Here is a 23,082-nt window from a genome sequence, read left to right on the forward strand (position 1 = left end):
CATTGTGAGACTCAAATCGAGCATCTGTGACTGTGCTGGGGGTAAAATGGGGCAGCTCAGAACAAGGACAAGCAGACGTGAGCTTGCAGACTAGAGATCTTTATCCTTCTGACTTCCTGTATCAGTAAAAAGAAAAACAGAAGAGCCCTTGCCACAGTTCAGAGCAGGGACCCATAGAACAGTGTCAGCACTAAGGCGGCTGCCTCCTCTCTGTCAGCCTGGATCCCTCGCCAACAGCATGAGATCAAGTCCAGAAAGTGCTCACTCAGCACCTTGCCTGAACACTCTCAGGGCTTCAAGTTGTGGAACCCCAAAACTTCACACTCACATTCTAGATAGAGGAAACATGTTCTAGTTCTCAGGCTGCTTCTTGTCACAGAAGAGAAACCACGGTGTCTGTATTTCCCAGGCATGTGTTAAGGCCAAGGGGCCACCTGACACTGGGGATGTCACAAAAATGAGCAGCATCCTGGTTGTGGAGCAGGGACTGTATAGATTCACTGTACAGTCCCAGAGCACCTTTTCTCTCTGAAGGCTGAATGCTCAAGAGCAAAGCAGAGGCAGTATGCTGTATGGAAATCCCAGGCGTCTCCCAGCGCAGGATACTTCAACTCAAAGCCTCCAAAGGTGGCATGGCCAAAGGGAGGGAGAACCCCAGGGCAGCACAGCTCAACCACAAATCACCCCATGCTCAGTCATCAGGCAGGTCTGCAGGAGATAGGGCCAGACAACAGGCCCTGCCTTTGGGTATGCAAAGTTGTGACGATTTTCCACTTGCCACTGAAAACCTGCTCCCCACACTTCTGGTTCCTGTCGACGTGACAAGAAGTCACGTAGTGGGTAATTCTGAGGGCAGGCCTGGAGCACAGCTAGAATACATGCCCCTCAGGATGGCCTAGGAGGCTAAGGAGGGGGCATGGGCCCAGTGATGCCATCCCTCCTGAGCAAGGTGACTCTGCACACATTGCTTGGGACCTCAGCCTCCTCTATAAATTATCTAGGGACAATCCCTTCCAGGCCTTTATAGGTGGCACAGACTCAGGGACACCCAGTGCCTTCCATCTCAATGCCCCCAGAGTGAATCACTCCTAGAAACCCAGTGGATGGGACAAAGCGGGGAGGACTAAAACATGACCTGAGCCCAAGGGTCTCAGTTTCCTCTTGAGGACACCAAAGCTACAAAACCTACCTAGGGTCTTCTACTAGCCCATACCAGGTCACTGATGACACTGATGGACAAATGGCACCTTTCACAGGTCTCTCAGGGGCCCATAACCACATCCTAACTGCCACTTGTTCCAAGTGTCTGAGAAAATTTGGTTTAAATCAAGAGGGAAAAGGGAGCTTGAAGGGAGGTGCAACCCTGAGCTCCCTCTGGGCACGCAGTGTGGTGACATTGGAGGTATGGGGGCTGGAGGGGACAAGGGACAGTGACAACATATCATCTACCAGTGTGCATATGGGAAGGGTTCAAAGGCCTCAGAGCCCTGTCTGCCCTAAGCAGGAGCCGGGAGACCTGTGGGGCAAGGCTATCATTGGTTCCCTCAGAAGCTGGTGTAGCATCATTTAGAGAGCTACAGCAAATCATATCTAAAAGACAGGGCAGGCACCATGAGCAGAAGCCCAAGGAAGCAGCCCTCTGCCTTGGTGAAGGTGGACTCGGTAAACTATCACCCTTGGGTGGGGCCCCATGGCCCCCACTGACTCCCACTGTCCCCTCTGCAGGTTTCTACTCGCTGTCGGTGAGGCACAGGCAGGTGAAGCATTACCGCATCTTCCGCCTGCCCAACAACTGGTACTACATCTCCCCCAGGCTCACCTTCCAGTGCCTGGAGGACCTGGTGACCCACTATTCTGGTAAGGAGCAGCCAGGGCCAGTGGTATTGCTGCAGGAGACAACAGTGCCTGCCAGGTGGCATAGGCCACTGAGAAAAGCTCATGGCTATCGACTCTTCCCCACCCATTCTGCCATCTCCAGATGCTAGTTCAGGGTGCACAAGCCTCAGCCAAACCAGACTATATGCTGCCTGGCTGGCAGAATGCTCTCTGCTTGTAAATAAAATGCACTAGGAGGCCCAATATCCACAAGCAGAACCACAGACACTTTGCACCTCTTTAAGGAGCTTCTCCGCTTTAGGGACTCTGAGGCTTTGTTCTGACATGTCAATCATTTCCCCTTTGCTGCTTGTCAAAATCCTCTTCAGCCTTGAAAGCCAACATCACCCCACCTCAGCAAGGAAGCCTCAGCAGCTACTCTTTCTTTCCCTAGTTCTCCAGTTGTTCCATCACATGGCCTAGTTAATTATGGACTTGTCTGTGTTTGTCAGTGAGCTCCCAAAGACTAGGGGTTCATCCAGACCAGAAGAGAAGTCTAAATCTCATAGGCTGCCCAAGACTGGGAGGATATCCCAAGATGGTAGAGCATCCTAGCTTTGATGGAGAAGAGTATAGAGTCAGAGATCAAGTTGGATTAGATTGAGAAAGACCCAGATGCAAGCTCTGGGTTTGGAATGGTGCCCTGTGGACCAGAGAGCAGCACAGCAGTTGACTAAGCTTCCAAGGCTGGCTCTGGCCCTTCTGTTTCTATATTCCAGATTCGCTTACCAGTGGCGATGCCACCTGGGGCCACGTGCCTCACTTTCTTCCTGTGCAAGGAGATCCTAATGTTCCTCCTACTGCTGGGCCATGCTGAGAGCACGTGGGGCAGGAACATGAAAGGTGCTGAGCACTAGGCTGGCTCCTGACAGTGAGCACCTACAGAATGGCAAGCCCTTCCCTTCAGCCTGTTCTTCCTCTGCAACTCTGCCCTGCTGGAGGGAGGAAAGGAAGACATTGTACTCCTTTATTAATGTCACTCTCCTTCTGGGTTCAAGATGCCTACCCTTACACCAGGCAACCTCACTGAGTATGCTTTAGGAGTTAGGGTCTTGAATTAAAGAAGCAAAGAACTTTCCATAGAGAAAGAAGCCCATAGCCTTCTGATGGCATCCCTGACCTATGAGAAGCAGCAGGAGATGAGGCTCAATGGCTGCTGGGAGAGGCAGGTGTGAGTGCAGCGCTAGGCTGTGAGAAATCTTGATCAGGCCTCCATCACTCATTCACTGAAAGAGGTGGGAACAGCCCCCTCACAGGGCATTGCATGACCTCTAAACACAGCCATCTATGTGTTGTGTTTAAAAAAAAAAAAACCCCAGCATATGGCAGACACAAAAACAAATAATGACAAATATCACTTCTGTGCTAGCCCCAAAGCTAGCATCTACTTAAAAATGAAAGAGGAAGAGAGTCCTGGACTTCGACTGCACACGAATAAAGGCTGTTTGTGGTATTTGGCTCTTAATAACAATCATCTGAGGAGTGTGCCAACCAGAAATTTTGCATAGACAATAGCAAACACATAGCGAATGCTGCCCAGTAGAGCTTTCGTGACTGGGAGACCATGTACTGCTTGCCAGGAGCACACACCGCCTCCTGAGCTGCTAGGCCGTAGGGAACACCTTATGCTAGTGCAAAACTAGCACCTTCCCGAAAGACGCCACTGATCATCATGTGGGCAGAAGGGTTATAGCCATGGGCTCCTCTCTGCTAGCAAGCAGGGAGGGCCTAGGATTCTAGACACTTCCTGCATCCTTTTTAAGATCTGACTGGGAAATGGGGCCCTTGAGAGCAGAGTTTCTGAAGGCAGGTAAATTAGATGGTGGATCACAGTCAACAGGAAAGGGGCAGGAAAACTTCTCCATTCGAGGTCATGTACTGCTTCTACAACGTGTCACTGGTTCTCAGTCAACGGGACAGGGGTGTAGCTTACATTTCCATGGCCTTCTGTTTCCTTTGTATCCCAAATATGAAACTACTAACCACACAACACCAAGGGAGGGCGTAAGTGAGATCAAACACCTGAGGCTAGCTCAGCCCTTGGTTTGTGTCACTTACTTACACAACATCAGTTTGTTTTCACATGCTGAACAAGCAGGCCTATGTCGGGGCACCATCAGAAATGGTCTTATGTGCCAAGCTGTGAGATCTCTAGACTTTCTGTCTGACTCTCTCTTTCCCTCATTGTCTGGGAGGTCCTTGTGAACCTCCAGCCCCAGCAGGTCACTGTTTTAGATGCACATCCAATCAAGCTTTCTCCCCCATTCCTCCATCTGCACCATGTGGATGACATTTGGGGTCAGCATGCAATCCACCTGGAAGCCACGAGCAGCCAGGGGACTACCACCCTCTGCTAAGCTGATTTGCTTCCTAAATCCAGCCTCGGACCACTCAGTCATGCTACCTGCATCTGATGTGCTTCCTAAGGCAGGTCCCTTTCGTTCTTGAGCAAGGACACCACAGAGCTACTACATAGGTCAGATGGAAGGAGGCCACCAGGCATGTAAGATGCTCTCTAAATGTTCTTGAGCAAGGACACCACAGAGCTACATAGGTCAGATGGAAGGAGGCCACCAGGCATGTAAGATGCTCTCTAAAACCTGAGGATAGGTAGCCCGAGGCCAAGGTACATGGGTCATGCTGGAGACAAGCTGTGTGCCTGGCAGCCTTGGTTACTGGATCTTCCCAGGGATGAGGGCAGAGCTGGGCCACTTGGCCTGAGTAAGGTGACACAGACTTCCCTTAGTCCTGAGGTGCCTGTGATCATGTCACAGGCCAGGGAGGCTTGGAACTCATGCAGTAAGTTACATCTTGTTGCTCAAGGACAGATGAAGTCCTTCGGGCTCAGATGCTGCACACTAGCCGGGGGGAGTGGCAGTGGGTTCGCCTCATTTTCATTTCTTTTCTGCAGCGTGGCTAGGGTCGGAAGCGTTCCCTTCTGCCTGTGTTGCTCTTGTCTGCCTGGCCTCTTTCTGCTTGCTTTTTCTTCCCTTTCCCTGTCTTCTCCCTGGCCGTGTCTCCCTCCCACTCTCTCTCTCACATACTTTTCTTTTTCCTCCCCTCCCTCTGCCTTTCTTTCTTCCTTCCTTCCTTTGTCTTCTGCTCTGACACTGCTTCAGATGCTTTGGAGGTCCTGTGCTACACATGGCCCCATTCTCATGCACAGAAGGCTCAGCCAGGCATAGGCACATGACATTCTGCCTGGTAGGAAACAACTGCTTTCATGCGGCCTCTGCCAGTTGCTTGCCTCTGTTCCTCCCTTTTCTTCCTTCTGCAGTTGAGGAGAGTTGGGGGGTCAGAGAGGCCTGAGGTAACTCCGCATCAGAACAAAGCTGAAACACAAACCCAAGTTTGGCTGACTCTGATCAGAAGCCCGTTTCTGTCCACATCTATATAAGCCAGAATTCAGATCCTTCAGGGTACAGTAATATATGGCACCCCACGCCACGTCCCTTTAACAACTTGGCTTCAGACCGCCCATGCCAGCAACTGGGGTCTATACTGGACGAGGTCTCAGTTCTGTTCTCTACATTGGCTTGTCATGCCCATGTCCCTGACTGCTGTCTGCTCCCATTCCCAGAAGTGGCTGATGGTCTATGCTGTGTGCTCACTACACCCTGCCTGGCACAGAACACAGCTGCCACAGTGGCTCGCCCGTCACCATGTACCACCCCTGGCTCACCTGTCACTCTGCGCCAGAAGAACTTTGACTGGAAGAGGGTATCCAGGTATGTGTGTGTTCCCTCCACGAACATGCGAGCACCAGATAGTGGGTGAGCCTGGCATGAGAAAACCATGCGCAGGAACACCCAGCCCTATTGACATCCCTTTGAGTACTCTGAGCAAAGGCAGAGACTCAAACCTGTGAGCCCAGCCTTGGGCATCACACAGCATGTGATGTCTTCAGTTCTCTGGATCTTCAAACATTCCCCAAGTCCATATTCAATATGAATAGTACATTTTTAACAGAAATACATCACCTTGCTCTTTATCATTATTAGGAGCCTAGACAGTGGCACACAAATCTGGTACAAATTTAGTACTTAAAACCCATTCACAAAACTTAAACATGCTTTGTGTTTAAGGCTGAAGGCAATTCATTCATTCTGAAAAAAAAAACTTCCACTAATTTGTTCTATTTATTCCATTGATAACTATTAAGTTTTAGATGTATATCTGTGGGTTGTAATCTGTGGGTATCTTACTAAATGAACATGGACCCGGGTAACTCATCAGCAAATTCAGAGTAAACCAGAGATCAGAATTGCCTGAGCAATGAATGAAACTATCCTTTCTTGTAAATACCATAAAGAAGTATCCACTAAGGTTTATTGTGGGAAACTTTAGCCCCCAGAGAAACAGTGGCTCCAAGATCATACAGCCTACAAATATCAGAACCAGAATTAGAACCAGCCAGACACTAACTTTCTCTTCCTCTCTTCCTCCTCATCCTCCTCTTTCTCCTTCCCCTTCTCTTCTTCCTCCTCTTCCTCCTTCTCCTTCCCCTTCTCCTCTTCCTCGTTATCCTCCTCCTCTTCCTCCTCCTTCTCCCCCTCCTCTTCTCCTTCTCCTTGTCTTTTCTCATTCTTTATCTCCATCCCATATGCTGCCAAACATTCTTCTTTTTTCCCTTTCTCTGCCCCATTCTTCCAACACACAGACTGCAGGAGGACCCTGAGGGAACGGAAAACCCACTCAGAGTGGATGAATCCCTTTTCAGCTATGGCCTTCGGGAAAGTATTGCATCCTACCTGTCCCTAACAGGGGATGACACCCGCCCCTTTGACCGGAAGAAAAAGAGTCTCTCCCTGATGTACAGTGGCAGCAAACGCAAGAGCTCCTTCTTTGCGGCACCCCAGTACTTTGAAGATTAATGTTCTGGCTGGCACACAAAAGACAAAAGCTTTGATTGCCCCCAGGGGCATGTGGAAGCCTGAGCTCTCTGGTCCCTGGGCATCTCATGTCTTCCAAGAGCCAAGAGAAGTCACATAGAGATTGCCTTTACATCCTGAACAAAGGAACCCCTCCCTGGAATCTTATAAGTACTGTGGTACCACAGCATACTGAATCATGATGTGATGGGGCAGTGCTCCACAGAGCTCTGTGTGTGTGTGTGTGTGTGTGTGTGTGTGTGTGTGTGTGTGTGTGTGTGTGTATGAACAGGACACTCTCACAACAGAGTGCATGGAGACTTCTCCAGCCCACAGTCCAGATGGCCCCAATCTGAATCCCTGTGGAAACATTCATTTGAGGAAGATGATCTTCTTGAGTCTGAAGAATGGCCCCTGCCTGGAGCAGAGTTGCCTTCAAACACGCAGCAAGAACTTTGGGCTGTGCTTGCCTCCTCTTTGTAAGGAACATGTGACACTAAACACTAGCCAGAAGGACTTATATCTCTGAGCCAGGTGGACCTTCAGCATTCAGGTTCACCAAAGCCACAGGGGCAGGAGTCGGATGGTCACTCCAATTCCTAGGAGGACAAAGGGCAGAGAGGGAGCAATCAGGAGAGGCAGGAGGAGGATCAACTGCTTAAACTTCTCAGACAGCCAGTCCTGCCTCCACAGCACAAAAAGTCCTCATCCAGCTGCTGGAGTTCTTGGTTGTTGGAGTCCTTATTCCTTGTGGTTGTCTGCAGAGGCCTAAGTGACATCTTATGCTGCAGTCAGGTGGTATTAAAAGAGGTACAAGCAGCACCTTTCAACATAGTGGGATCCCAGCAGAGGCAGGACAGCAAGCAGATCAGCAGAGGATGTAACAGTGGGTGTGAAATGAGAGACGGCCTCACAGTTAGGAAGGGTGGGGTAGGTGAGGGTGAGGGTCCTATTCACAGGGTCTACCAGAAATGTAAGGGATGCTGGACTGAGGAGGTAAGAACAGTCAGGTTTTTTTTTTTTTTTTAAGGATCCACTTTAAAGATTAATTTATCCCTATTTGTATTTTAGTCTAAGAAGGGTCAGCATCTGCATGGCCAAAAATGCCACTCTCCCAGAAAGGGCAGCTAGAGAGTCTGAATACTGTGTCATACACAATTGCGAGAAAACTCCCAGGACTCCCAGGAAGGAGACATCTCCATCCAGTGTCACTCCTGCATCCTGCCAGGACAGGAGGCAAAGGAACCATGGCTTGCCCCTCCCTGTTTCTTGGAGGGATTCTGAGGAGGAGGAGTACAGGCAGGGTCTGTCATTGATGTGATTTCCTATTGTCAGGATAGGTGTTTTACAAGGGATGATGTATGGTCTCCTAATGTTCCCCAAAGGCTGTTTCAAAGAGACCAGCCAATATGTGAGACAGGAATGTCATCACATGAGGACAGCAACTTTGGCCACGGGGAGTGACTCTGGACTCCTGATATGTCTGCTCAGTGTCTTCTGTGTTGTTTTCCGTTGTGATCAATATGATTGGAACCTTGGGTGGCATTCAGGGGCACTTCTGAGTGAGAAGCATTACACTTTGCCCAATCATGTATTTATTCCTGATTAAAGTAAAACTAATAATTATTTAACCTTGGATGAGGAATCTATGGGTTGAAAGCTTGAAGAGCTATCAGGTTTGGGCTTTTCAAGGAAACGTTTAACTGGAAGGACAGGAATGAAGACCAGTAAGAGACACAGCTCTGACTGGAGGTCCAAACTGTCAAGTCTTGAGGGTCTCTCACTCACTGGAGTGGAGATGGGAGGGCTTGAGGGGGAGAGCAGATTCCTTGTGCTCACAATGACAACTCTGTCTGCACATTATTTGAGATACTTGAGCTACTCAGTCTTCTGGGAATTTCTTTCCACAAATATTGTCTGTTGAACAGACACCGCTGAGGCTGTGGCTGTGGAAGTCTGATATATCATAACAAAGAAGACACTTTCTGAGGAAAGGGCAAGTTTCATGCAGCCTTGACAAGTGTGGGTTCTTTAGATGGGTGCTGAGGCTGGAGTAGCTGACAGTTGTGCAAAGATTTAGGAAGCATGGTCTAGGGCAGGACCTGCAGACAGTAGCAAGTCTACAGCCAAAAGGCTTCAAGACACCAAAGGGCAGGAGGGAGGAGTCTGCCTGCCCTGGAGGGGTGGAGCTTAGCCACACTCTGGGGAAAAGGCAGCTTTGGGAAGGATCTAACTAGAGGAGGATACAACAGCTTATTTGACATTTGAAATTGCAACTTCATGTTTCTATAAGGCACATGCTTCTAAGGATGCCAAGTCTGAAAACAAGACACCCAGGGAGAGGAAGCCTTTGTTCAGTCTCATGCCTGCATCCTGATGGGAAGGGAGGCTGTGGAAAGTGGGTCTGTGGGGACATATTTGCATGACTCTTTGCACCATGCAATTCAGGTGTTTGGGAGGCATGTGTGGAAATTTTAACATGGGCAGAAATGAACAAATGAAAAGCTTTTCGTACATGTTGATGCAAAATGAAACATAAGATGAGAATCAATCATATAAGGCTTGAAACTTGAAAAAACAGTCTGGGGAAAAGGCAGAACTTACAGCCTCAGCTGACAGAATGGCACTATTTTGGAATGCCCTAAGCAATCACTACAGGGCAAGTGTTAAGCCCAAAACATCTTTAGTACATTTTAATATGTGACTCTCAGAAAATGCTAGACTAAATGAAAACAAGTAAATCAATGAAGGGACATGTAAATTTTGGTGCCATTGTGTAGATTTCCGAAAGCAAATAAGAGTGCATTAAGTTGCAGACAAAGCTGTCATAGGCCTGATGCCCGGACACTTGTGATGCCTCTCCATCAATTTACATATTTACAACCAAGGTATATTATCTGCATATACTAAAATGTTACAAGGAACTCATCATCTTGTACATATTTTATATTAAACTCAAAAGAAGAAAAGTTCATGACAGTTTTCAATTTCCACTAAATTACGGTAAATATATGCATATATTAATAACAAAAATCTAGGTGTCAGCCTCTACCCACCGCACTTAATGGCCAAGATGATCGCATTGGAGACCAGTTGGCAGAAGGATGAGTTAAAATTCCATGAATCTAAATCCATAAAGAATTCCTAGGTTAAGAGAAAAATCTTGCACAAAATAAAATTAGGGGAAAATGACATTTGCTACTTTTCCAAAATTTCTGAGGTGCAGCTGATAAAATAGATAGAAGGAGTTTCATTGCTTGAAGCACAGTATGTTGACCAGAAAATAAAGGCTGAGAGACAATGAACTCAGCTTCCAACTCGAGCTCAGAGAACACGGCACACTCCATAGGGACATAACAGAAAGGGCCGATACTAGCAATTCATTTTCTTTTAAATAGTCACAGGGAAGATTTTTACAGAGAAAGATTAAGATGTAACATGTAATGAACAAGATTAAAAGGACAGATAAAAACCTGGGCTAGCATGATCAAGAAAGACAGAGTACAAATTTGAGAGAAACAGGGCCCTGGGTAAGAAGAGGTCTATGAGGGTCTTTGTGGCAAGCCCTGGGCCAACAGAGTGGCCACCTTCTTGCTTCATAGCTCCTACTATCTGGATCCCTTCCTCAGCCCAGAGAGCTCTGTGGATGAGACTCAAACCCCTGGAGATGGTGGAAAAGCTAGAGGAAACTAGTGGCCCAAGTATAATGCAGTTACCCTGGCTTCTTACCCTGGGAAGTACTCTGAGAAAGAGAAAGAAAACAAGAGGCTTCAACCACCAAGATGCTTTGGTGCTGGGTTTCTGTGTCACTGCACCTGAGACTTTGGTTCAACAGGACAGAAATGAACCAAATTATTCACAGATGATGCAGTAGCTTCATAGAAAACTCAACCAAACTAGCAGGTGAGGCATTCAAATAGTTAATAGAGTTGGTGGAATTTATTAACTGATTTATTCTCTGACATGAGTCTTTGCCAACTGGAAAACACCAAAGAAACTCACATGCCATTTGCATGTGGCTAGACTATGGCATGTTGAGGAACCTGACACAATTACGTGCATTTTCCAAAACCCTATGAAAAGACCTAAGGACATACAATACTATGTTCATGGTTCTCATGTTAACCTAATTCATAGAACAAAGCTGGACATCAGAAAAATACTGATTTTCACCCTAAAACAGATAAATTCTATGACATCATACTCAAATTCCTAGGAAGAATATCAGAATAAAACAAACCTCAATAAAGCCATTCTGAAGTCTGCATAGAAAGACGTGCACTCAGGACTAGCCAAGCTGATTCTGAAAGACACTACTCTGAGAGGATGCTCCCACTATGAGATAGGCACCAACCACGAGGGACAATCTATGGGCCTATACCACCATCTTTCTACCCTGGTTTGAGTGCTGGTTCTTGGCAGCAAGCCAGAAGCTATGAGATAAGAAAATTAAAGAGAATTAAATTCTAGAAAGGACTGACATCCAGCCATGTTAAAAATTGTTAAAAAAAATAGCATGTCAAATGAGGCATAATTATTCAAAGTTGCTGAAATAGAAATCTTGTGTTAAAGGGAGCTTGCTTCTGTGTTGGGAGACAGGAAAGAAGTAGGGGGCCTTGGATCATTGAGTCTTGAGGGATAGAGGGATCTTCCAGTGACATGAGCTGCCCAGTGAGCAGAGATAGAAGCCTGCAGGGTGCCTGACCTTTCACATTGCTCCATGGTGCCATAACAAGTATGCTGGGCCAGCTTCATCACTATCCTGGGACACATGGGACCTACAGACTGTAGGTTTGATACGTGTAGCCTAAAGAGATGTGGGCACTTTTTAGGAACTCTGATGACCTAAATCACAGGGGAAGAAAGCAGGGAAAGGTAGAGAATTCAGCTAGAGGCTGATTCATAAAGCTGGGGCTGACCAGGAGGAGCACAGCAGTCCCAGACTAAAGTTGTAGACAGTATAGAGCATACTCCTCCTTCTTCTCCCTCCCTGTAAACCTGCCACAGAACTGAGACTGCAGGATACATGGCTACAGCAAGTTGCAACCCAGCCCAGGGAAGGTGAGTTGTCCTGGACTTTGTTTGGATATGGAGGTGGCTTCCCTTGGCAAGGGAAGGGGGTCTAGAATCTCCTGAGTGGGCAGGACACTTTGCAAACCTGATGCTATGACAGCTTTTCAAGATGTTGAGAGGTAGAATTAAGCACACCCATTTTATAGGCAAAGAATGTGAGGCAAAGGTTTTTTCCCAGCAAGGCTAGGATTGTAATGCAGGCTTACCTGAGTCCAGTTTGGCCATTTACCTCACATTTTGAGACCCTGAGAGAATCCCAAGTTCCCAGAAGAGCAGCCGTATAAGGTGGGAAAACAGAAGCTTTGGGTTTAGGTCTTGGCTCCTAATAAACCTTTTTAGCTGTGTATTCTTTGGCAAGTCACTTAAACCCCCCTGAATCTTGATTTCTTATCTCTGACTAGAAATAAAATAAAACCCAGTGCCAATCAATGCAAGGAATCTGAGATAAGATAGTATTTTTTTTTCTCCAGTATGGTACACTAAATATAGATTATTAATTATCACCACAGGAGTTTCTCTTGATGGATGTTTAAACATCCCAGCCCCAAGAGATGCAGAAAGCCCTAAGAGCTTACCCAAGAATAAATCACCAGCTCACTCTCCTTCCTCAAACATCTGTTGGTAGCAAAAACATGTTTAAGAGCTGCTAATATATCGAAGCATTTTAGTTTCTCAGTTCCAAATAATGTCACATGCATCCCAAGGACTTCTGGGAGCAGTTGTAAAATCTGCTTCCAAATTCACAAAACAGACTGAGGGGTTATTTTTAAATACACTACCATTTGTTTCTGAAATTCTCTAAACACTTAACCTTCCATAAAGAGAAGTCTGCCTGCTGGGCCTAGTGGAAGGCATTTGTGCATCCCCAGGGTCCTTGTGAGGGTCTGGTGGCCGACAGCACCCTGGAGGAACCCCTCCTCCCAGGACTGGCTCAGAGCAGGAGGGGCTGAGTTCAATACCAGGAATTGGAAGATGCTCATGCTCCAACCTCCTGCCAAAATGGATGCACTTCAGAGGGTCAGAATGAAGAGAAGCAGAACCAGTGGACCAGAAGTATAATAAGAGTATGACAGAAAAGACCTGGCTGGCCTGCAGGTCCCTCGCTCCCAGAGAACACTACCAGGACATCTGCTCGTCCGTCTGCACACTCACTGTACATTATATAATTCCTCACTGGAAGGTGTGTTGAGCCAGGTGCCCAGGGCCTGCGGTGGGCATGGCATGCATTCCAGTGCTCTCCAGAGGTTAGGCACATAGCGGAGATCAACATGGTCATGAAAGCAGTTACTCGTGGGAATCAGGACACCTGCTGTTCAGGTAGCCATATATAGGGCTTAGTTCTGAGCTGAGAAGTCCGGAAGCTCTTCCTAAATGATGAAGGATCAGGGAAAGAGGAGGCTAACAGAAAGGTATTCTTTGCAAAAGAAACAGCCTGCACAGCCATAGATGAGTCCCAGAAACAGAAAAGCTCCTGTAGCCAAGAAGGGACACAGAGCAGCCAGGGGCTCTTCTGTCAGGAACAGTGACAGCCCCTATCTAGCATCAGTTATGGCCAGGCAGTAATCTTCTCCTCCCTAATGATCAAGGAAGGCAGGACGTGCAGTCACCTGGTATAGAAGTACCTCAGGAACTGTCTACCATTTTTTAATAATTGTATTTTTTGAGAATTCCATAAGTGCACATCCTAATTGCATCATTTTCCCCCTTCCCATTTCCCTGCCAACTCTTCCCATGTCTTTCCCCTCTCCTTCTCGATTTCTTGTCCTCATCTTTGATTATTATTGTTACATGTACAGCCATACATTTATAAATATACATAGAAAATACACCGAGTCTATTTAGTAGTGCTTGTGTGTATATGTGCTTAGGACTGACCACTTGGGATTAAATAGCTCTTAGGGAGCTAGTTCCTGGAGAAAACTGACTCTCCTTTCCTTGGCATCCACTGATTGCCTGTAGCTCTTCACCTACAAAAGGGACCCGTAGTCATTTCCCTGCTCCACATTGGCCTATCAATTGGTGCTGTCATTATGCAGGCAACCGTATTGTAGAGATTTTATGAGTGTACTTTTCTTGTCGTGTCTCGAATGTACTATCTAGCAGGAGACAGGATATCTCACTGGTCTGGATCTTGTCAAGTAGGCTAGGCTGGCCAGCAATCCCCCAGAAGCCAGCTGCCCTCTTGTCAATGCAGGAATATAAGCACATGTCACTACACTACACTTTTTTTTAAAAATACGGGTACAGGTTTTCTTTTTACATGGGTTCTGAGGTCCTAATCCTTATAACGCAAGCACTTTAATGACTGAGCCATCTCCCCAGTACCTCCATCTTTCCTTAGCTTGGGTTATAAGAGGCCTGCTCACTACTTCTCTGCCTGCAACATTCCCCTCTTAAGTTCTCTTCCCATCAGTTTCTAAAGGAAGCCTTCCCAGGTTCCTGCCTGCTTTAAAAACCTTAGATTTAGCCCTTACTTGTAGAAGCATAGTCACTGTAGACACATGGAAAACAGTGGACTTCCATTGATAGATGAGTGGCTGAATAAACAAAGTGGTTCATCCCCAATCTTAAATTAAAGGATTTTCTAAAATGTACTATATTACTGGTAAACCTTGACAACAGCATGCTGTATGAAACAAACCAGACACAAAACGTGAAAACCATGTGTTCCCACACATATGAGGTTCTAGAGTAGACAGAATCATAGAATGGAAGCAGAAGAGAGCCTCCCAGGGGCTGCAAGGATAAGGAAGTATGGGGCTCATGTGAGGGGTACAGAGAATCTTGGATGATGAAAACAGTTCTGGCGTTGGATAATAATGATGGCCACAAAACATTGGGGATGTGTTTGGTGCCCTAATGAAACTCTTAAAAATGGTTAAAAATTTAAGAGGAGGCAAACAAGTAAACGGATACATACATAAACAAACCCTGGCTAGTTTCCAGGCACACAGGATAAAGCCCAAGGTACGTACCAGCTAGGCTGCTTTGCCTCCACACTGCTGCTCAGCAGCTCTATCCCCACACTGGCACTGTCACCAAAGCTCTGCCTGTGGTTCCTGCCTTCATGGCCTTCAGTCTTTAACTCAGATATTCTCCCTGCAGGACCACCTTCTCCTACACTTGTCAAGGACTTCTCTTTCTGCCACCCCACAATCCTTTTAAATATCTGCCTGAGCATATGTCTCCCCTGCCCCCAGGTCCCATAAGTCTACTGTGAATGTGTTTTATTTATCATGGCACTACAGAAGCTAGCACATTGCCCCTGCTCATACTGGATGCTCAGTACAACTAGAAGCTAATCAGTGATGAACAGCTCCTATAAGGAGAAGCAGGCCATTTCTTCCTTCATAATTATCATAGCAACATCACTGGCTTAGCAGCAGCAGTACCACCACTACCACATTCACCATCAGCATCAACATCACCACCATCACCACCATCATCAGCAGCATCAGCAGCATCTTTACTCAGCAAGCATCTTGACCTATTAAAGTCCTAAGTAGTGAGTTATCTTCTTGGCCTCCATCTACTGACAAGGGCATTGAACTCTAAAGAGGATCCAAGGTACAGAGACACCCAGGCACCTTTCCACATGAGTGGAAAGCAGTAAGTCTTACAACTTCCTGCACCACATGTACCTAGGACAATGACCAGAGCACGATTCACAGCAGTACAGAGGATTAGAGAAGACTAGCAACTGAAGCCAGGTGGCCTCCAAGGGCAGGAGAACACCCGAGGGAGGACTGAACGCAGACATCACTTACCATGAGCAGAGCCCTCCGGAAGAGACGGCGTCTGGCAGCCTTGGTGTTGAGAAGGTGGATTCCGGCCACATCAGCCCCACTGCGGTCTGCTGCCAGTGTCACACGCCGAGGGTCCCCACCAAATTCTCTGATGTGGGTTTGCACCCAGGTTAAAGCTGCCACCTGGTCCAGCAGCCCCCAGTTTCCAGCCACCTCACTGGAGCCTGCGGACAAGAAGAATGTCACTTGCCTGTGTGTTCTTGCAGCTTTGAATTTAACAATCATGGTGCTATGTCAGACATAAGTCTCTGTCAGGGGGGTTTGGGCTCTTCTCACTAACAGGCCAGCACTATGGATTCCAAATATAGATGAGGACATTTGAAAGAGCCTGGGCTTCAGCATCAAATACAACTTGGCTTGCCTTCAACCTCTGGCCTCGGCTAGTCAGGAGATCAGAAACATCTCTCCTTTCTGAAACAGCTTTCCCATCTGCCGGTGGGCGGGCAATGCATAGAACTGGGGCTCTAAGCAAAAGCCTCGTGTTCAGTGCTCCCCAGGGAAAAAGGTGATCCATACCCTCAGGCTCAGACCCTGCTGTAAGTGGCTCTATTAAAGAGTAGCCAGACAGGCCTACCAGTGGATCCCAATCCTTCCTACAGCTTTGTTTTCCATGGCTTTTAAAGTGTACAACTGAATCCACGCCTCTCCTATTTCACACAATTCAGTAACTATTTGTTGAAGACCTAGCACTATTTTTAAAATAAAATATTCACACACAGAAAAAACAAACATGTATGCTTCTCTTTAGCCTTCTGGAACACTATACTTTGGGGGGGGCTGTTTTGTGAGTGCAGTGCAGCCTCCCTCTCAGTCTACCCACACACTCCAAATCCTGATGGAATGCCAGGCCTCACTCTGGTTTCTTCTGAGGGTCTCACGTGTCTTGTTTTTTCTGACTCTGCCCTCAGATCCTATGATGGTTAATACTGTCAGCTAGACACGCTCTAGACTCACCTAGGAGGCAAGCCTCTGATGTGTCTGAGAAGGAGTTTCTAGGTTGGGCTAATTGAGGTGGGAAGACGCACCCTGAATGTGGGAGGCACCATCTATGGACTGGAGTCCTGGACTGAACTAAAAGACTGAAAGTGAGCTGAGCACCAGTGCTCAACACTCTCTGCTTCCTGACTGTGGATGCGATGTGACCAGTTCCCTTGAGCTCTTGCCACCATGCTCTCCCTGCTGTGATGGACTGTACCTTCAAAATGTGATCCCAAATAAACTCTCTCTCCCTTATGTTGCTTTCGTTGGGTGTTTTTGTCACAGTAACAAGTAAGAAATATCGAGGCCTCATCAACTCTGTAGGCCCCATTGTCATCTGCATACAGACATATCCAAGAGCTCAGACTTTGCTCAAGGTCCAGTCCCTCACAGGACATCACAATTGTAGTTATGATAAAGAGGATTTGGTACGGAACAAGAAAGTGTCAGATAGACCCCATGTCTCTAAATAGAACAGAAAAGGGCAGGAAAATCTTGCAGCCTGGCTGTCCAATCCAATATTTGCAAAGCTGAAGAGAACACCAGCTTGGGGTTTATTAATAATACAAATTACTCTTCCAGCTGGGGAGGCTTTCTGAACGTCTTCAAATGCTTTTCATGTTCTGGGTCTGGTGAAGCCATTGGCACAACACTGTCCTCACCGTGGGGTTTTCTGGAATCCTCCCCAGTTCCATTTGTTAAAATCAATGCATTTGTTTTCTCTGAGACTCCAGGAGTCCAGGATATCAGTGTGCTAGCTGAGCAAGACCCAGGCCTGCAAGTCCAGGGGTGACATCTGTGGCCTGCATCACCAGGGACAATCGGAGAGGCAATGTTCCTGACGCTCACTTCCCATGTACCAGTTTCCTCCCAGGGGATTCTGAGTCCTATAGCCTCCTGGGAGGTTGGAGCTGAGGTGGTTTCAATAGGACCTCATCAAACAAAGACAAACTTCAGTTTGTCCAGAGGCAGGCGCTGTGTCAGGCACTGCTGAGAACAGAAAGACAAGATCCGTTCCTAGGGCACAGTTCCCAATGCACATAGTCCTGGCTACACAAACTCCCCACTGCACACATTTCCTGATGCCCACACTTCCCAGTTCCCACACTCCCCAGTGCACACACTTCCCAAAGCACACATTCCCTAGTGCACATACCTCCAAATACACACACTGCCCAGGACACACTTTTCCCAGTACACACACTCCCCAGTGTACACTCCCCAGTCAACTCATACTCTCAGTGCACACACTTCCCAGTGTACACTCCACAGGGCACATACCCTCCAGGGCACACACCTCCCAATGTATGCTTTCTCCATCATACAGGAGGCAGGAGACAAGGTCACTGTGCTGCAAAGGGTCTGGAATCTTTTGAGCATAAGGAATTATTTAGACGCAAGAAGCAAACACGAGCTTGAGTTGGAATGCAACTGCTAATTTACAATCAGAACTCTTTGCCCTAAGATTAAATCCAATTCCACAAATACTTTTTGAAAAGTCTATGATGAGTATTAAAATGTGCAAATGCCAGTTTACAGAACCCTCTGCTCACATAGACCTCGTAGCCCCTCATTGTCACTGTCCCAAGTGTCCTGACCCTTCAGAGCCTCTAGAGCCTGACTCCCTTATCAATCAGCTTCTAGCACTGCCCAGTGCCATTCAGCATATCCACGATGCTCCCTATAGGGTTTGTGGGGCTGACCCAGGGTTGCCTTACCCTCAGGATTCTGCTCCAGACTCACTTTACTCAGACAGGCTAACCCCTATGCATGCGTACACACACACACACACACACACACACACACACACACACACACTCATCCCTGCACAGTCTTGCAGCCCTGCTCAGCCCTAGAAATGAGACACCCAAAAGGGCAGTGACGCAAGTGGGAACTTTCTGGACATGGTGTTGTCATTGTGTTTCATGACTGCCCTGCTCTCCCTGATCTGGCCCCGCCCCTCCAGGCACTCACACCTCTGGTCAGAACCAACCAGGAAACACCCACTTGTTCCTAATTATATAAATGGCTCTCCTCTGCTCATTCAGTTTCTTTACAGACTACAGGGGCTGCCAGCAGGACCCAGTCTTGTCCATGGAGCAGTGGGAGGCAGTGGGACATGGGCTTCGGTGAAATTCTGACTCCTCCACCTACATGGGGGCCTAGGTAGGCTACTCAACACTCATATGCTTTGATTCACCCCATGTATAAAGTGGAAATGGTTGCAGAATCTGCTTCATTGAGTCCTGATGATAACTAAAGTAGTTAACGTTTGTAAAGGCAAGAGAATGTGCGTGGCTGTAAAAGCATCTCAGGTGAGCTTTGTTCCTTAAATAAAATGAAACAGGTTTGGGCCCCAGAAGTATCTCACTGATGCCCCTAGCAGGGCTGGCTTCACATCTTCACAGCATGAAATATCTGCTATGAGGGGTGCTTGTGGGCAGGCTCTGGGTCTATTTTTCTGGTTGGAAAGGACACCAAAGCCTTTTAGAGGCCCCAAGTGGTTGGTAACTGTAAGGTCAGGACAACGTGGCAGCTTGGCTTTTTAATCTAGCTCCTGGATCAGAACACAAATCTTCTGTCCCCATACCCTGTGGAGGTAGGGCGTGTGGGTCCACCCTCTCCTCCTTATCCGAATACTCCAGGGGCCCTGGCTGTGAGCTTTGTCTGAAAAGAGGGCAATGGCTATAAGATCCAGAGTGAGGGAAGTTGCTTTCCCTGGCTCACCTCCAATCCCTCCCTTTCTGGGCTGACCTGTGGAGTTTCAGGGTTTGAGAGACTTAGAAGCTCTGGAATGAGGTTAATAAAGGAAAAGAGACTGCCAACTGACTAAATGACAACAGAAGAGGAGCCCAGATGGACAAGGTGAGCAGAGGTGTTTCTGGACGTTCTAGGAGCAGCTCTGTGCTGTGTTTTCTCTTGCAGCTGTCTGAGCAGAGGAGAACAGAGTTCAAGCCCAGTCTACTGCTGGCTTGAGTGATCAGGCAGCCACTCCATTTCTCTGAGCCTTGCTCTTTCCGCTGGAAAATGGCACAGCAGACAGGCCTCAGAGTTGCCTGAGAACACAGTGAAGGAATCCGGGTGGCCTGTCTGGTGAAGAGAGGTACTGAAGTGTACCACCACCCCTCCTGATGGCAGATTTTCCTTCTAGCAAAATGATTGCAACTCCGAAATGAGAGAGGTGGGCGTTCTGGAAGCTTCTGTCACGTACATCCCACATACATCCTAGCTGCCCATGCCCATACCTCTCCACAATCTCATGAGTACTCAACAATATTTCACTCCCTGAAATCATATCTTCAGTCAACATATGGACAGCCACTCTGCTCTCTAGAGAAGTCATAAGCCAAAGTTAGCTGGTTCTACGAAAAGCTCCCTGGGACCAGTTTCAGTCAGTTGAGCCCTGAACATTACCAGAAAAGCTATGATCCATCCCTCTTCAGAAAAGGCCAAAGAAAGGACAATCTGAGGCCATTGTCGCTGGTCTGTTTCCTAAACAGAAGACCTCTAGAGAAGCAGCCTTGTGCTTAAAAAGAGGACAGAAAACCTGGCAGGAGCTTTGCCTCTTTAAAAATGAAAGTAAGTTCACCCATGAATAAGTCTTTACAGGTCCCCAAATCTTGCATACACCCCCAGGTACTGAATTTACTTTAAAAAACAATTTATTTTTATTTTATGTGTATGAGTGTATTGCCTGCATGTATATAAGTGTATCTGTGTCATGCAATGCCCACAGAAGTCAGAAGAGAGCATCGGATCCCCTCGAACTGGAGTTACAAATGGTTGTTAACTACCATGTGGGTGCTGGGATTTGAACCTTGATCCTCTGCAAGAGCAGCCAGTGCTCTTAACCGCTGAGCCATCTCTCCAGCCCCTGCATTTACTTCTTACCACCACCTGGCATCTCTCAGAGGATGGAAAAGGAAGAAGGAAGAAGCCATTCAGGCCATGGCTCCCTTCTGACCCTCTTGCTCTAAGGGAAACCTAAAGGTGTCTCATTATTAGCATCTCCCAAGCAAACATCAGGCTTAGCATGTTTTGCCCTAACTACCGCATGCTGCATAGGCCAGCCTAGCATCTCCTCAGTGGCTCTCAAGACCTTGCCCTATGAAATCCCTTCTGCCAAGGTCTGCTCATGTTGGGTGCCCACCCTACCCTCCCATATTCTTTCTGGTCTTTCTGCATTCCACCTGTATCTCCATTCTTAGCATATCCTAAGTCTTAAAGCAAAACAGTGACAAGACTCCCCTGTCCTTGAGGGCTTCTAAAACTCTTTCCATGTGTCATCTCCCTTGAGCTGCAGAAGCTGAGTAAAGCTCCAGTTTAGAGGGAGGAATCTAACATTGGGAGAAAGAGGGGGTTTGGTCCAAGGTTGCTAGGCCAATGAGAGGCAGAGCTGGCCTTGGCTTTTCAGATCCCAAGGCCAGTGTACCTTTTCATTCCTCCACTAACCACAGAGGCTCTTTCACGGAGAAGGGTGGAGCTAGAGAAGGGTGGATGGAGGGTGTTTGTGTTGGTCCAGGGCTCTAGTCTGCCTCAGCAGTTGGTAGTGGGAGGTATGCCCAGGGTGACAACAGGTTCACAGTGAGACTAGAAATAAAGGAAGTGTTGGGGGGTGGTCATTGCATTGACTCAGCTCTTGTGCCAAACCAGACAGATTTTGTGTGACAGAAGAATTATGGTCCATCCCTCCTCAGAGCTGGCCTAAGAAAGGCCAATCCTAGTCCATTTAAGCTGCTCTTCTTCCTAACCAGAGGACCTTAAGCAAGTCCCTAACCTCCTTGGGCTTCAGTTCTTTTCATCTAAACACATACAGACTCTCTCTCTCTCTCTCTCTCTCTCTCTCTCTCTCTCTCTCTCTCTCAGATTACATTACATCGTATCATAAAATAAAACATGAGATGTACTGGGACAGCCTCAGACTTACAGAAAGCTCTCAACAAATAACAACAATAATTCCCCCCAAAGGGAGGGAGTGTCAGCATTGCCGGAGGGTCTCCCAAATGTGCTGGAATTCCACTGTGTCTAGCTGGGCTGCGGGAGCAGCAGGTATAGTGATTCTCTGAGGTTTGGAAAAGAACAGGATGAATTTGTAGAGGGAAGAAACCTGGGCTCAGGGGTATGCAGCTCACTGCTCTGGTTTAGATCCAGTGGGTCATCAAAGGCCTGTATGCAAGGATTTGGACCCAGAATGGTGCTACTGCTGGTGGAACTTTGAGAGGTAGGGCCTTGTGGGAGGTCCTTAAGTCCTTAGGAACAGTCTCTCAAAGAGGATTGTAACCCTTTGCCCCCCCCATTGATGCCTGGGCATGAGGAAAGTAGTTATGCTTGCCCACCCCCAGCTGCCATGCTGGGCTACCTCATCATAGGTTCAAAGCAATGAGGACGGTGAGCCATGGAGTAGAGTCTCTAAAACAGTGATCCCAAATGAACACTTCCTCTTTGAAGCAAGTCCTCTCAGGCATCTCTAACAGTGGTGGGAGACTGATCGACTGCCCATAACACTAGAAGCTCACCTGAACTCAGGAAGCCAAAGATTCCCACTCGGTAGTTGGCAGTGACCACAATGAGGTTGCCAACTGCAGCCAGGAAGGAGCCATCAATAGTCAGCAGTCCTCCACTGCCTTCCATCTCCATGGTATTGTGGAAGAACACCAGTACTGATGCATTGGGGGCCTGTGGGGATTGGAGAGATAGAAGAGGTTGAGGCTAAGCTAAGGGGGGCATCTTACCACCTATGAACCTAGACTATGAGTCCACACAAGTCTTCCTCTTCCTGTAAACTGTGTCTTGGAGCATACTTATTCTGTGTAATGGGCTGAATTTTATCCCCCAAATTCATGCACTATAGCCTGATGCCCTAGTGTCTCTGAAAGTGATTGTATTTGGAGACCTCTGGTCCCATATGAACAGTGTCCCTTTAAAGAAGAGGAAATTCAGACACAGGCATATACAGAGGAAAGACCATGCAGACACCACTGAGAGAAGGGACCAAGCACAAGCCAAGCAGACAAGCTGTGGGAGAAACCAGCCTGTGGCACTTTGATCTTGAACTTTAAGCCTAGGACTGTGAGAAAAGCAAGCGTACATGGCTCAAGCTGCCCCACCTGTAGAAGTCTGTGACAGCAGCCCTAATAAGCTACTGTACTCTATTTCACAGGTAGGAGAATGGAGGCTCCTACCTGCCAATAATGTAGAGTGAGCAGAGGTTAAGAACATGGCTCAAGGCAGTCCTGGAGCCCCATAGCCTCCCAGAACCTGGTCTGATTATGGACTATTCCAGAGGGTTTCTGGGTCCTCCATGACGACACAGAGACAGGCCCCAAATCTCAGGCCTGCTCTCTCTTCTATCATAATCTGAGCCTTTTCCCTCAGTGACACTGTATCACAGGGTCCCCTCTGGACAGACTATGGATTCTCTAAGGAGGCCTTTCTAAACTTCAGAGATGTAGCCATCTGAGTCACACTCAGGAGCTGTA

At 47.5% G+C, this 23,082-nt stretch overlaps 2 protein-coding genes across 3 annotated transcripts in view; one reads left to right on the top strand and one right to left on the bottom strand.

The window, feature by feature from the left end:
• Sla (Src like adaptor) overlaps nucleotides 1-8,366 on the top strand; it is a 58,106-nt gene extending 49,740 nt beyond the window's left edge. For both annotated transcript variants that reach the window (XM_029560327.1, XM_029560329.1), the window contains 3 exons: nucleotides 1,726-1,857; nucleotides 5,456-5,603; nucleotides 6,536-8,366. In XM_029560327.1, the coding sequence (XP_029416187.1) occupies nucleotides 1,726-1,857; nucleotides 5,456-5,603; nucleotides 6,536-6,749 (494 nt within the window). In that variant the 3' untranslated portion in view covers nucleotides 6,750-8,366. The remainder of the gene's footprint in view (nucleotides 1-1,725; nucleotides 1,858-5,455; nucleotides 5,604-6,535) is intronic.
• Nucleotides 1-23,082, bottom strand: part of LOC103728506 (thyroglobulin-like) — a gene marked incomplete at its 5' end in the record, with an annotated part of 103,149 nt that overhangs the window by 71,090 nt on the left and 8,977 nt on the right. Inside the window, 2 exons of the mRNA XM_008826501.1 lie at nucleotides 15,587-15,789; nucleotides 22,120-22,279. Coding sequence (XP_008824723.1) covers nucleotides 15,587-15,789; nucleotides 22,120-22,279 — 363 coding nt within the window. The remainder of the gene's footprint in view (nucleotides 1-15,586; nucleotides 15,790-22,119; nucleotides 22,280-23,082) is intronic.

This window comes from Nannospalax galili, unplaced genomic scaffold (genome assembly GCF_000622305.1).
Source record: "Nannospalax galili isolate Female #2095 unplaced genomic scaffold, S.galili_v1.0 scaffold472, whole genome shotgun sequence".
Lineage (NCBI taxonomy): Eukaryota > Metazoa > Chordata > Mammalia > Rodentia > Spalacidae > Nannospalax > Nannospalax galili.